Source organism: Melanaphis sacchari, unplaced genomic scaffold (genome assembly GCF_002803265.2).
Source record: "Melanaphis sacchari strain LSU unplaced genomic scaffold, SCAv2.0 Contig19_pilon_pilon, whole genome shotgun sequence".
Lineage (NCBI taxonomy): Eukaryota > Metazoa > Arthropoda > Insecta > Hemiptera > Aphididae > Melanaphis > Melanaphis sacchari.
This window is the reverse complement of record NW_020270975.1, coordinates 1119968-1132820: the sequence shown is the minus strand read 5'-3', so window position 1 is coordinate 1132820 and position 12853 is coordinate 1119968. Positions and strand designations below refer to the sequence as shown.

At 23.7% G+C, this 12853-nt stretch overlaps 1 protein-coding gene across 3 annotated transcripts in view; it reads right to left on the bottom strand.

Annotated features, from left to right (window-relative positions):
* Positions 1-12853, bottom strand: part of LOC112593002 (adenylate cyclase type 8) — a 137445-nt gene that overhangs the window by 115130 nt on the left and 9462 nt on the right. For all 3 annotated transcript variants that reach the window (XM_025337193.1, XM_025337192.1, XM_025337194.1), the window contains exon 2: positions 4591-4653. In XM_025337193.1, the coding sequence (XP_025192978.1) occupies positions 4591-4646 (56 nt within the window). In that variant the 5' untranslated portion in view covers positions 4647-4653. The remainder of the gene's footprint in view (positions 1-4590; positions 4654-12853) is intronic.

Below are 12853 nucleotides of genomic sequence, written 5' to 3'. Positions count from 1 at the left end.
CAGTACTTAAGATATTACTGGAAAATATAAATAAATATGTTTTGAAACTTTTTTTTGACATGCTGAATAAATTACTCAAACCAGTGACTACTGATTGTACTTTTAAATATTTCTAAATTATATAATTATTGTATGCTTAATTGTACTGTTCTAAAAATTTGCTAGGTAATTCTTAATTTGGCAATAATTAATTAATTTTAACTATAAATATTCAAAGTATGATAAATTTATTTTTATTATATTATTTTTATAATTGTTAATTATACTGTTAACATATTGTTAACTATTATTATAATATTATACTTATTTTTATACTTAGAAGTTTTGTCATAAAGTATCTTCTATTATGTATATATACAAAAATACATTTACAAAATATTCTATATTCCAATCTATCTATAAATCTATATACTTTCTAATATTATCCGATCTTTGATTATACTGTACAGTGTACACAACTTATATTTTGTATACCATACAATAATAAACTGAATAAATATTAAACATTAAAATAATATTATTTCTATGATTCTGTTTGATTAAGAAATCCTATATCGAACGAATTTTCCAAAGTTTATTACTTTTGATAAATGGAGAATGGGCAAATATAATTTAATACTTAAATGATTATATTGTAAGTTTTTTTCCATGAAGTTATCTTTTTCAATAAATCTCAAATTGTTATTGAATACTTTTTATTTATTCAAACTTAAACACAATGTTTTATATCTCTATATTATATATGTACATATACCCAAATGAATAAAAGAAAAGGCACAGAAATACGTAATGCGATCGATTGAAGAAATTAACAAATCAAAATATGTTCAATGAAAAAAAATTATATTATAATCAAATAAATAGTTAAAATTATACTATATTATTAAGTTATTATATTTATTTGAATTTGTCGGCCACGAGACATTTATGTTTATGAATTTGATGATTAATTTATCAACATATGCGGGGATACATTTATATAAAGAGAATTTGTATGTAATAATAAAATGATGGTAAAAACGATGTAGAGTTTGTTATGGCAGCGATCATATAGACTATAGACTTACAATAATCTGACTCTCGTATAAACTCAAACAGAGTTTATAGAACTATAGAATATAAAAGTAAAAAGTATTTACCTAATAAAAATAAATCATTACACTTTAAAATACTTGAAAAATAAAAATAAAAATTCTACCTTTAGATAGATAGTTAACCATGATATTAAACTATGTAGTAGGTAAGTACATTTTAAAAGTGACGACCACGTAAATAGTTAACCCTATTATCATTTTAAACATGAAAGGTTTGTCTTAAAAGACGACTTCCAATTGAAAAAGTCGACCGGAGTTTGGCTTGCACATTAAGTTGAGAAAATAACCAACAGTCGAGTTAAAATGTATTTCCGAGAACCAATATATTGCTGCAATTGGTATGTAGTGTAATAAAAGACAATAGGGTGTATAATAAACATAAAGTATAAACTATAAATACTTTCTAGCCTTCTAAATATTTGTTCATTGTAGAATAAGCTATTACATTTACTCATTTCACAAATAACATCTTTCTCGATAGTTGTACTATGAGCAAAATTTCAAATTTTATTTCCACAGAATTTGTTTTTTTATCGTAAAAAAATAACTTTATTAGTTCTACTAAGCGTTCACAAAACGTATTAAAATAAAATGTTTTCCCTAAAATTAATTTTTGAATTAGCCTTAGCTATTTTCTAAAATTTTAGTTGATGTATACTCCGAGGAATGCTAAAGAAGATCTGGGAGTATCGAGAAATTCATAAGAATCAATTATATTATCATATATTAATTCCGTTAACACTCAGGGAATTTATAGTAGTACCAACCCTGTTACCCTGAAATACAAATTTGTTATCTTGATTTAGCTAGACTTTTTTTCTATTTTCGTCTACTTTAATGACTAAAAAGTTAGTTGTCTAATTTTATAGGTTACCGTAATGACCATACTCATTACTACGCTCACAGCAAGTGGATACTGGGGGTAATAGGGATCCAAGTATATGAGAACATTAAGAACCCATCAAATTCTTGTCATATTTTTTCCACTATTTTAATAATATGTACTTTTGCTAAATAAAGAACGATTTTTTATCTTAGAAAAATAACATATTACGAATCAAATTGAAGTATGTTTATAAACCGTACATGAACGTATTACATTATAAATTACATCATTATTATCATTAAATTTTAAAACTTTTGCAAACACATTTATTACTATTGGTAGTCAAATTATTGTACCTTCAGCAACAACAAACATTTTGTATTTCCAAGTAAATTAATACAAATTTCAGTGTTATTAATTCCGGAAAAAATTTATTTCTGATTTAAAAATTTAAGAATATCACTCTTTGTACCTATACAATAATTACTGTAAAATAAACTTTTACAACATTAACCATTTTCTATTTTATCAATTAATTTGTATTAGTTTTAGTAACACAAGACATGCTACAAACGCATCTTTATTATATGCTATAAAATATAGAAACGATAATTAATAACAATTTAATAATAGACATTAGACATTAATGGCAGCAATAATGTTTGTACCTACCTACATAGAAAAGAAAATATTAATAGCTCTGCGTATATTGAATATCAAAACCAATAATATTAAGTAATAAGTTAGTTGAGAGTGGGGTTGAAGAAATAATATATTAATTTTTGAATCTAAATTCTTTACCTGTAAATTAAAACATATAACATACTACCTATAGTATGTAAATTACTTGGACTAAAGAAAATTATATTAATGAAAATTAAACTCTTCAATCTAAAATCGTTTCCCTCTGTTTTCTTTATAAATATTAATCTTGACAAAATTTATTTCAAGATGAGAATTACTTATTAGTTTTTCTAACAAACAAATAAAATATATATTCGCAAAATGAGATGAACTAAAAACAATTTGTTTCTCTTACTATTATACTCCATTTACGTTTAGAAGCGACTTAGGTGGCCGACTTCTGCCCATGGACTTGATATCATTCTGTGTTTATATTACTAGTGATTGATTAAGTAGAAACAGTTAAATGTGTGATCTGCGTGCCATCAATAAAAACTGAGCATACGGGTCGCTTCTAAACGTGAATGGAGTATACTTTAAATCCGACCTGAACAGTAATTATTCATGAGTTTTAAAATAACAAAAATAGTTTAAATAATTATTAATATAAGTTTTTTCAACTGTTATTATTAATTGTTTTACATTACGCAATTTGTTTTAATAAACATGAAAAGTGCTTAACTACCAGCAATTAAATTTTAATGAACAATATATGATATACTTTTCATGTCAATATATTATTTATTTTATAATAACGTAATAAATTTTGTCTTTAAATATAAATTATATAATATAATTTTAAATTTTAAACCTTTAATAACAGAAAAATTAATTTTATATAAATTTAAGTTTAATCATTTAATATTATTTATAAATCAAAATTGATTTGAGGATAATTAACGATTTTTTTTTAAATGAAGTAAATAGAATATTTTATGGAATATATACTGCTACAATAAAACAAGTTATTCTATTGCTTAAACTTCAAGTTTATTTTTGTATTATTATTATTATTTATTATTGTTGCTCATACGTGTGAAAGTAGAAATTGACAACGTACACATACGGAATTACAAGTTTATGTAAGTACATATACATAATGTTATAATAACTGCAATTTGGTATCAAGAGAAAATTTATATCAATTCTTTTTTTTCATGATTTAATTTACTAATCATATTTTTAGAGAATAGTGTAATTATACAGCTTACACTGTTTTAATAATTTTAATAAATAATGGTTACCTTCTATTTTTATTCTTTTGTAAATATAATTGTTATGCTTTTATTTATTTGGTTAGTATAAATTAGATTTATTTAAAATAAATTTTTCATTCAACTATATTATAATATGAAGGTTTTTAATTGTGTTTATCAAATTATTATATTTTATTATCGTAACCGTAATGCGATATCGAATTATCCAGTATTTCATATATTAGATATACTATTATATACTACATTTTTAGAAAATTGATTTTTACAAACAACAGTAGGTACACTTTAATCAATTATAGAATTCACTGTTTTTATCAAAGAATTGGCGCTAACGCCGTTAACTGTATAGCGACTCCGTGTTCACAGTGCCATCAATACAAATTTATATTACGTAGGTCCTAAACCAATGCTATCTTTTGGTTACTGTTTTTTTCAATATGCTTTAAAGCTCAACGCATTACTCATGATTAGATATAAAATAAATGCTCCCATTTACTAATAAATTTGATATTATATTCATTCCATAGTTTTTTATGTGACTATTTTAAAGTAACTATAAAGGGAACGAATATAATTTGTAGGTATGCTTGTAAATTATGTTAAGGAATTCAATTATATATAATTGAGCTACCATATAGGTTGGTAAAAATAAAAAATGAAAACGATTATTTTGGAATCAAATATAAAGTTATTTTATGAACGTCTGTAAGATTGTAATATTACATATTTCATAATGTTTGTAGCAGAAAATAAATTTTTAAAAACTTACTTGTTTTTAGTTTGCTTTGTTGTAAGAGTATGGAGTGAACTTGATTCTGATTGCATTTTCCACCTGTAGGAAAACAAAATATTAAATATTGTATTATCTCTATTTTTTGTTATTTTCGTTATTATTACAAAGCCTTGTATTTCATGTTCAATTTCAAATTGGTGCTTTCAAATAATAACTATTATATATGATTTATCATATTATTTTTTCTTAGGTATTATATATAATGTATATTAAATTATAAATAAATTTAGTTCAACGCAAAAAAAAAATATAGCAGTAAAATTAAAAATGAGTTATAATTATAAAAGATTGAAATTAATTTATATTCTATATATATATATATATCGCGTTTGTGAAAAAATATTGAAATATTTATACTACATATACATGCTATATTATAACGCTGAAATTTTAAATCATAATTTAATTATATATTTACTTTCATGTATAAATAATAGTACATAACGGCTAATCTAAGCTTTGGTATAAGGGTACCTAAAATTCACACGAAGATAAATCTATCGGCCTGTTGAAATAGCAATATGTCAATAATAACAAATATTTGTAAATTTTAACATTAAATTCTATAATATATTACATACTTGGAAAATAGGTATATACTCGTATGTTATCTTTAATAGTATATTAATTTTAAATATTTTTTCATGAAAATTATAGGTAGTTTATTTAAATATAATATAAAATATACATTATATATATATATATATATATATGTGTGTGTGTGTGTGTGTGTGTGTGTGTGTGTGTGTGTATATTAAAGGTAGATTTATTGCCATGTTTTTCTAGCTACTTATACAATATTTTATCTGACAACTTATTAACATTAAAATATAAAATATGTATTGGCTTCTAGGTATAGATAGAATGAGGGGAGGGGTATGGTCGTGCACGTACGCGATAGCAGGCGCATGAATAGACTAAGAGGACTAAGGACTAGTACATTTTTATACTACAAACATTTGATAAAAATTTAAACCTACGGTTATTTGTTTTTGAATTACAAAAAAAAAAATCAAACAAATACATTTTTTCACCTATTGATTTTGCATAGATAAATTCTCGCGTTCATTTAGTTTTTTCTTTTTTTAATTATTAAGAAAAGAACATAAAATTGTTTACTTTTGATCCTCCGAAATACTAAAATTCACTTTCTTACCAGAAAAAATATTGAAAAATATATATATAAGTTACAAATCAATGTATTTTTTTAAACTTAAATACATGTAAAAAACACATCTTTGTAAAATTAATACATTCATCTGTCCGCTCAGTCTAATATACTTTTTCATAGTTAAATTGTATTTCAAATATTAGATTTTTATTAAAATATATACATGATATAAGTATTAAATATTGTATTATTAATAAAATGTAACTTTTAATGTAATATTTATAAATTACTTTTAATTATTAATAATAATAACTAATAAAAACAATTAACAATTAATACAAAACAGATAATCAGTAATTATTACAATATTGATTCACCTTTTAAAGCCTAAGGCTGTTTTATAGATATGAGTCAAATATATTATTGTTAATATTAGGTATTTAATAAAATAATCAGAAAAACTTGATTATATTAAATGCATAAATGTTTATCACGTTTTTTAAAATTTAAATTCTAATATTTGTTTTTGAGTTATAAATTCAACAGAAAATGTTATAATATTATACATTTTAACAATACCTGCTGATGCAAACCATTCATAACAATCTTTGTGTTAATAAAAACAATTATAATATATTATATATTTGTATAAGTATTTCTGTAAAAATAACATAGTATATTTTTGCACGTATCACGGAGAAATTGTTATTACTATAAGTTTGAACATTATAAATCTATACACGAACATCTAGGTGTGATGTAGTTCCAAACATACGTTACAAGTGCTACTCATTTCTACTACCAAAGGTCAAAACCGAGTTCAATATGCTAAAAAAGGTTTTTGGGATTGTTTACGGCATAATATTTGTTTACGATTTGTATTGTTTTTTTAATCATAGTTTTTAACAAGAGAGAATAACAAAATCTCTCCACTTCAACTCATATACTGTATTTATAATAAAATGCATTCCTACTCAGGTAATATTATAATTACATTTATTTGGCACAGCTACTCAATTACATTTATTAGTAACCGTTACACTTTTAAAATTTAGACATGAGGCATGATGTAGAAAAATATAATATGTATATTTTATGTACAGATTGACCCGATATATTTGTTTTATTGATTTTTTTTTCATTAAAGTAACACTTAAAACAGAAAACAATGATAAACCTCCCTGTATGTTATGCCTTATTTAATACAGTAAAGTGATATAACGATAAAATATGTACGACGAAGGTAAAAAAAATAGGACATCTGTATAGTTGTGTGTATAATATATTTTGATTTCTAATTTTTTGCACAATTCCTCTCTGCAAGGGTTAGATCTCCTATAAATCTTGTATATCTCCTAATGATATCGTAGATTCCACCACCGGGAATCAACATTTTCTGATAATAATAAAGAGTAAAATAAGTTTAACAGTATCAATAATTATGTCTAATGTATTTATACTCCTAAACTTTTCTAAAAATTGTGTGTGACAAAACTACAGCTTCATACTGTGGACAGACGTTTGATTGCATTTTTGGCGAAATCTACAGTAAAGTAACTGAACCCTTATTTTTATTTAATTATCCCACGCATAGATATATTATGTATATACAATTCCATTTTTAGGGAGACTATTAAAATGTAGAGGAGTGAGATGGACTCCCAGAAACCTCGCCAATATATTATATGAAACGCCAATCCAACCATCGATAGTCAAGCCGAACATTTTCAGTCATTCAATATAATCCACGTTTCGAAAATTAATATTATACACAAACATAATAATAATTAATATTATGATAGTGAGTGAATACGTTAATATAGTATAGAATCTATATTCTATAGCAACGTTTCTTAACCTTTGGTCTACGGCCCCAAGGATGTCCGTGACACTCATGTCGAGGTTCCACGGCAGCCCTTAACACATAAGTCAATATGTGACATACGTGACATGAGCACATTAATAATGTTGAATTCTTATTATTTTTTTTTTTTTATTTACAATATATCTTATTAAATAAGAGATGAACCTAGTAAAAAAAAATATTTGAAAAAAAAATGGTAAGGAATCCTTGATCAGAGGTCCATAATCTATATAAAATTAAGAAAACCGCTGCTTTATAAAAATGATTCTCAACCTGGAAAGTGAGCCCTAGAAAGAAGTAAAAATTTTAAAAAAAATACCACAAAACATGGAAACATTATTTCTGATTATTTATATTTTATCGAACATTATTGAGTAAATACGTTATTTATAATAATTCAGAGAATACTATTGGGTTTTAAACATCTATACAATCTATACACATATTAAATATAAATATGTATAATGTATATAATACATATGTATATATGTCAGTTATAGATTTAAAATGCTAGATAATAATAATATTTTTTCCTATATTTATAAATTAATTAAATAACCAACAAAAGTCACGACGTGTGTATACACACATATATACATATATATACCTATAATATTAATCATACTTCAATCTTGTAGTAATGAACAGAAATGTAACCTAATACAATAGTATGAGACTTATGAGAGGGGGTATAGTCCTCAAGAGGTTGAGAACCTATTATGCTCTATAATATAGAGTCTATACTATAGACCAAAAAGGATTTTTGTCACCATCACGTGAAATGACAGACAAACGTATAACAAACTATAAATAATAATAATACAATACAGCAAACACACGTAGTACTATGTATATTATTATGGCTACGTATTTCGATGAGCGTTATCTCCGTAAGTTATACCTTATATCTTTGTTTTCAATCGCCAAAGCTCTGTACATTACAAATTGAATTTCAAAAAATTATATAGCCGACAAACGAGGTGTACGTCACGTTTCCCACCTGAAGCACTTCTCGAGAAAAAATAATGTTTTCACAATTCACCTATACCCGCTCGCTTATATAGCTATATATAAGTATTCATCGCTTTTCTTTTTATCCACTGCCGTCACCAAGCAACCTGTTAAGACTACCATCACTGTCAGTGGAAGACGGAAAAATTTCTCATGACATAAATCCACGAATGAAAATATGAAAATTAATCCATCGACACACCCTTTCCTCCATGGTTTCAACATAATTTGCTACACTAAAAGTGTGATGTGTAATGTCATAGGATTTTAAACATCAGAACTTTACCATATTATAATTATAATTGTGCATTTAAAATTTCACCTGCTGCACTGCTCAAACAAGATTGTTTGATGTTTAAAAAACAAATTTAAAGAAAATATGATTTCTCATTATTGATCATAAATTATTTATAATTAAATGGGTTAACAAATTTATCGTTAAACTTTTATGACTTCGCTAAACTAAGTCTTTATAAAATAAATTGTAAATTGTCAACATTGGTAGGTATATTATAGCACGATCCGCAATGTAATACCTACATATTTACTATGATAATAATTAAATTAGATTTGTTACCGTCTGAGCTAAATTACTACGTATTATATAGTTAACGTTCGAATTATCGGATTTACTGATCACATTTATTTTGGGAGAAAAAGTTTTTTTCTTGCTATATTATACGTTTTATAAATCATAAATATAGGCTATTTAATAGGACATAAAAATCGTATGTGCAAATTGTGTTAAAAAGAACCAAATAATTTGATTTCGGAAAAGCAATTAAGGTGAGATTATGAGCGATAAACTGAGTGCTATCGTATTATTTTTACCCGCCAAATACTTACAGTGTCATCTATCAAAGCATCACGATTTTATTATTTCTCATAGAATAGGCAGTAGATTAGTATTGTATTGGTTTTAAAATGATTTAACCACAACTGCATATTTTATAATATTTAAACTTTTGAATAGTGTAATAATATTTATTTATTTTATATTTTATATTAATGTTTTCTTATATTGATTGACGATCATTTTAGATTCTGAATGGAGAAATGTATGTATTGTTTGAACAATTATATACCATATTATTAATTTGTAATTTATTTTAAACAGAGCGATGAATGTACAGATTTTATTATGCCAATGTATATGTTTTCATTTTTTATTAATTTATCTATCATCACTTTTCGGAGCATAAAAATCAATATTCAATACTAAGGATGATTTTTTATAGCAAATTGGATCTAGTTAACATTTTTTTTTTTTTTTTTTGAAAAGGGGGATTAAAATTGAAAATGCCCTCTACTTTTAATAATAATAGGGAAAATTTAGGAGAAAATTTTTAATCCTACAAAACAAGTTTTCGATAAGATAAATTTTTTTATTTTATTCAAAAATACTAATCAATATCATACAAACCTGAAATTTATAAAGTTTAATTTAAACTTATATTAGGTTTTTCTAGTATAATTTTCAAAATATTTTGAATCATTTTAGTAATTAACGAAGTAATTAATAAATATTTTAAATTTTTCTTTTTAGATAATTGTTTAATTAATTTTGATAAAAAATTTTTCCTTGGCTACAAAAATTATAAAATGTAAAACAAGGTCTCAGTTAATTTTTTTTAAATAACCATAATTAAAAAAAAATTACTATAACAATAATTCTTATGGAGTAGAGTTAAAAAAAGTCAAAATCACGAAAATCTGAAAAGTTATTATAGTTGAATATTTTAAATAATCATACCTAAAATTTGAAAATTCAATACAACGTTCTATTTAAATTTTGGTCAAAAGAATTATGCAAAAATATTTTGTTCGATTTCAAAACTAATATTTATTAGTGTTTATTTTGATAAAATCGAATACTAACGCTATGATATTTACAAAATATCTATGTTTTAGAATTATTAGCTATTAGCTATACAAATATTTTCTATCAGTAAAAATGTATAATTATATTATAACTTATTACAGTATTTTTCACTGTATGTTATGTTTATATATATGTGGAGAAAGAATGTTCTAGTAACGATGACTCAAAGGTGTAAAGGAGAAATTCAACCGGAATAGGTTTGTAATTTCAGTCAATTCAAGGTATTGATAATTTGGCGATAGGTTTTGAAATCTTACATAACTAGTTTTCTAAGTGTTTCCATTTGAAAATTCATGACGTATAATGATTTTACAATGTAAACTGCATGTCTATACTTAAAAATTACAATTTATTTAAATATTATTACTCCATGATAATAATATATAATTGCACTCTTTAAAGTTCATTTATGATATTTCTGATGATAAAATATTAAACGATTCGTATATTTTATAATTATGTTTGTACTCGTATAATATAGCTTAAGGAGTATCTAATATGATTCTATTTATTGTGAGTTGTGGCCAATTGTAGTGTTATATAGTTACTGTAATTAAAAATAACCAGTTATTTATCAACTCTAAGTTAAAATTGATTTATAGTCTTTACTTTGAATAAAAAATATTTTTGAAAATATATCTTTTATCTTTTTCTTATATACCAAAGAATTATAAAATATTGAAATCAATCAATTAAATATTTTTTTTCTTAAATTCTCTTTTTTATTTATATCAAATAAAAAAATTTAGTTCATTAAAAAAACTACCCAACTACCTATTAAATTATAACTAATCATTAATAATTATAATTGGGACATATGACTTATTCTATGTACAATTGTATTATAATAATGTATAAATAAATTAAAAACACTAATTAGATGTCCAAATAATATTTTTAATTGCTTTATGACGTAGTTATTAAATATCTCATTTCATAACAATTTATTCAAACAGTGATTTTTAATGTTTTACTAATTATCTAAATACTTAAAAAAACTAGTTTCCATTTCTTATTTAATGGATAAACAGATTATACTCTTAATCTATAGATGTATAAAAAAATAATTGTATAAACCATACTATCATATTTCATGAGATAATTTCTAAAAACAAATCAGTATGATACGATGTTAATTGCTATATCTAAATTTAACTGTTTTTTCTCCAATCGTTTGTTAAAAATATCAATAAATAAAACAATGGGTATCTACATACTTAATATCTACAGATTAGTTTTATTGGCATATATAACACAACATAAGATTATTCTATTTAATCTAGTAATCTACTTATTCTTATAAAGGAGCACATTTTATAAATACTCTCAAAAAAAAGTTCTTCTTATGTTAATATTAATGTAACGACATTTTGTCTTGTGAAATATACATTGTCTACGTTGTCAAATGGTCTTACATTTATTTTTCAACCTGCTCTCTAAACCATTACGACCCAACACATTGCAGAAATTCCCTAGGGAAAATACAAATAATTTTGGAAATAAATAACAAACTTTAATGACCATCTTTGAACTATTCTAAAGGATTTGACACGAGACACGACAGAATTTATGTGAGACAATAATCAAAAAAACCTGTTGAATTACCAAAACAACTCTGTTGATATGGTTAAATAATGATTATTATTATATTTTTTTTTTGTACATTATTCTTTATTAAGTGATTTGTTACAACATAAACTATAAGCCTAAGTGATAATTGATATACAATAATATACGGACAGCAATGATAGATTGAAGAGACCTCCTAGTGAAGATACTTCGACAAAAGATAAATATTGATAAATACATTTAAAAATTTCACATAAATGGTTATATTTCAAATCGTATTCTTAAATGTTCTATAATAATTTTACTGCATTAAATATATAATATTATCATAAATCTCCCATTATATTTTATTGTATTATATTTGCAAAGTTTAAAGAGTGGTTTTATAGTACCTACTCTGTTTTAAAAATAACTACTAATTTTGAATTCTTCAACTTATTACAGTTTTTTTTAAATGTTGTTGTATGAAAAATTTATAAATTATAAATATCTACAAATTCATTAAATGTTACTTAAATAAAAAATTAAAATAAATTATTAAATTAAAGTCAATTTTTTAAAAACTTTGAGAGTTAGAACAAGTCAACTACTGGTCAATGAAAACAGTTAAAACATTAAATTTTGAACAATATATGAGTTACAAAATACATTACATTATTATATAATTGCTAATGTCATAGTCATAATTTTGTTTTGAGGCGGGGGATATATCATTTATTGAATAAACATAAGTAAGGGGCTTATAATTATGCTCTTATAGCCCTAAAGTGCATATTATATACGTGATTATAACATAATATGG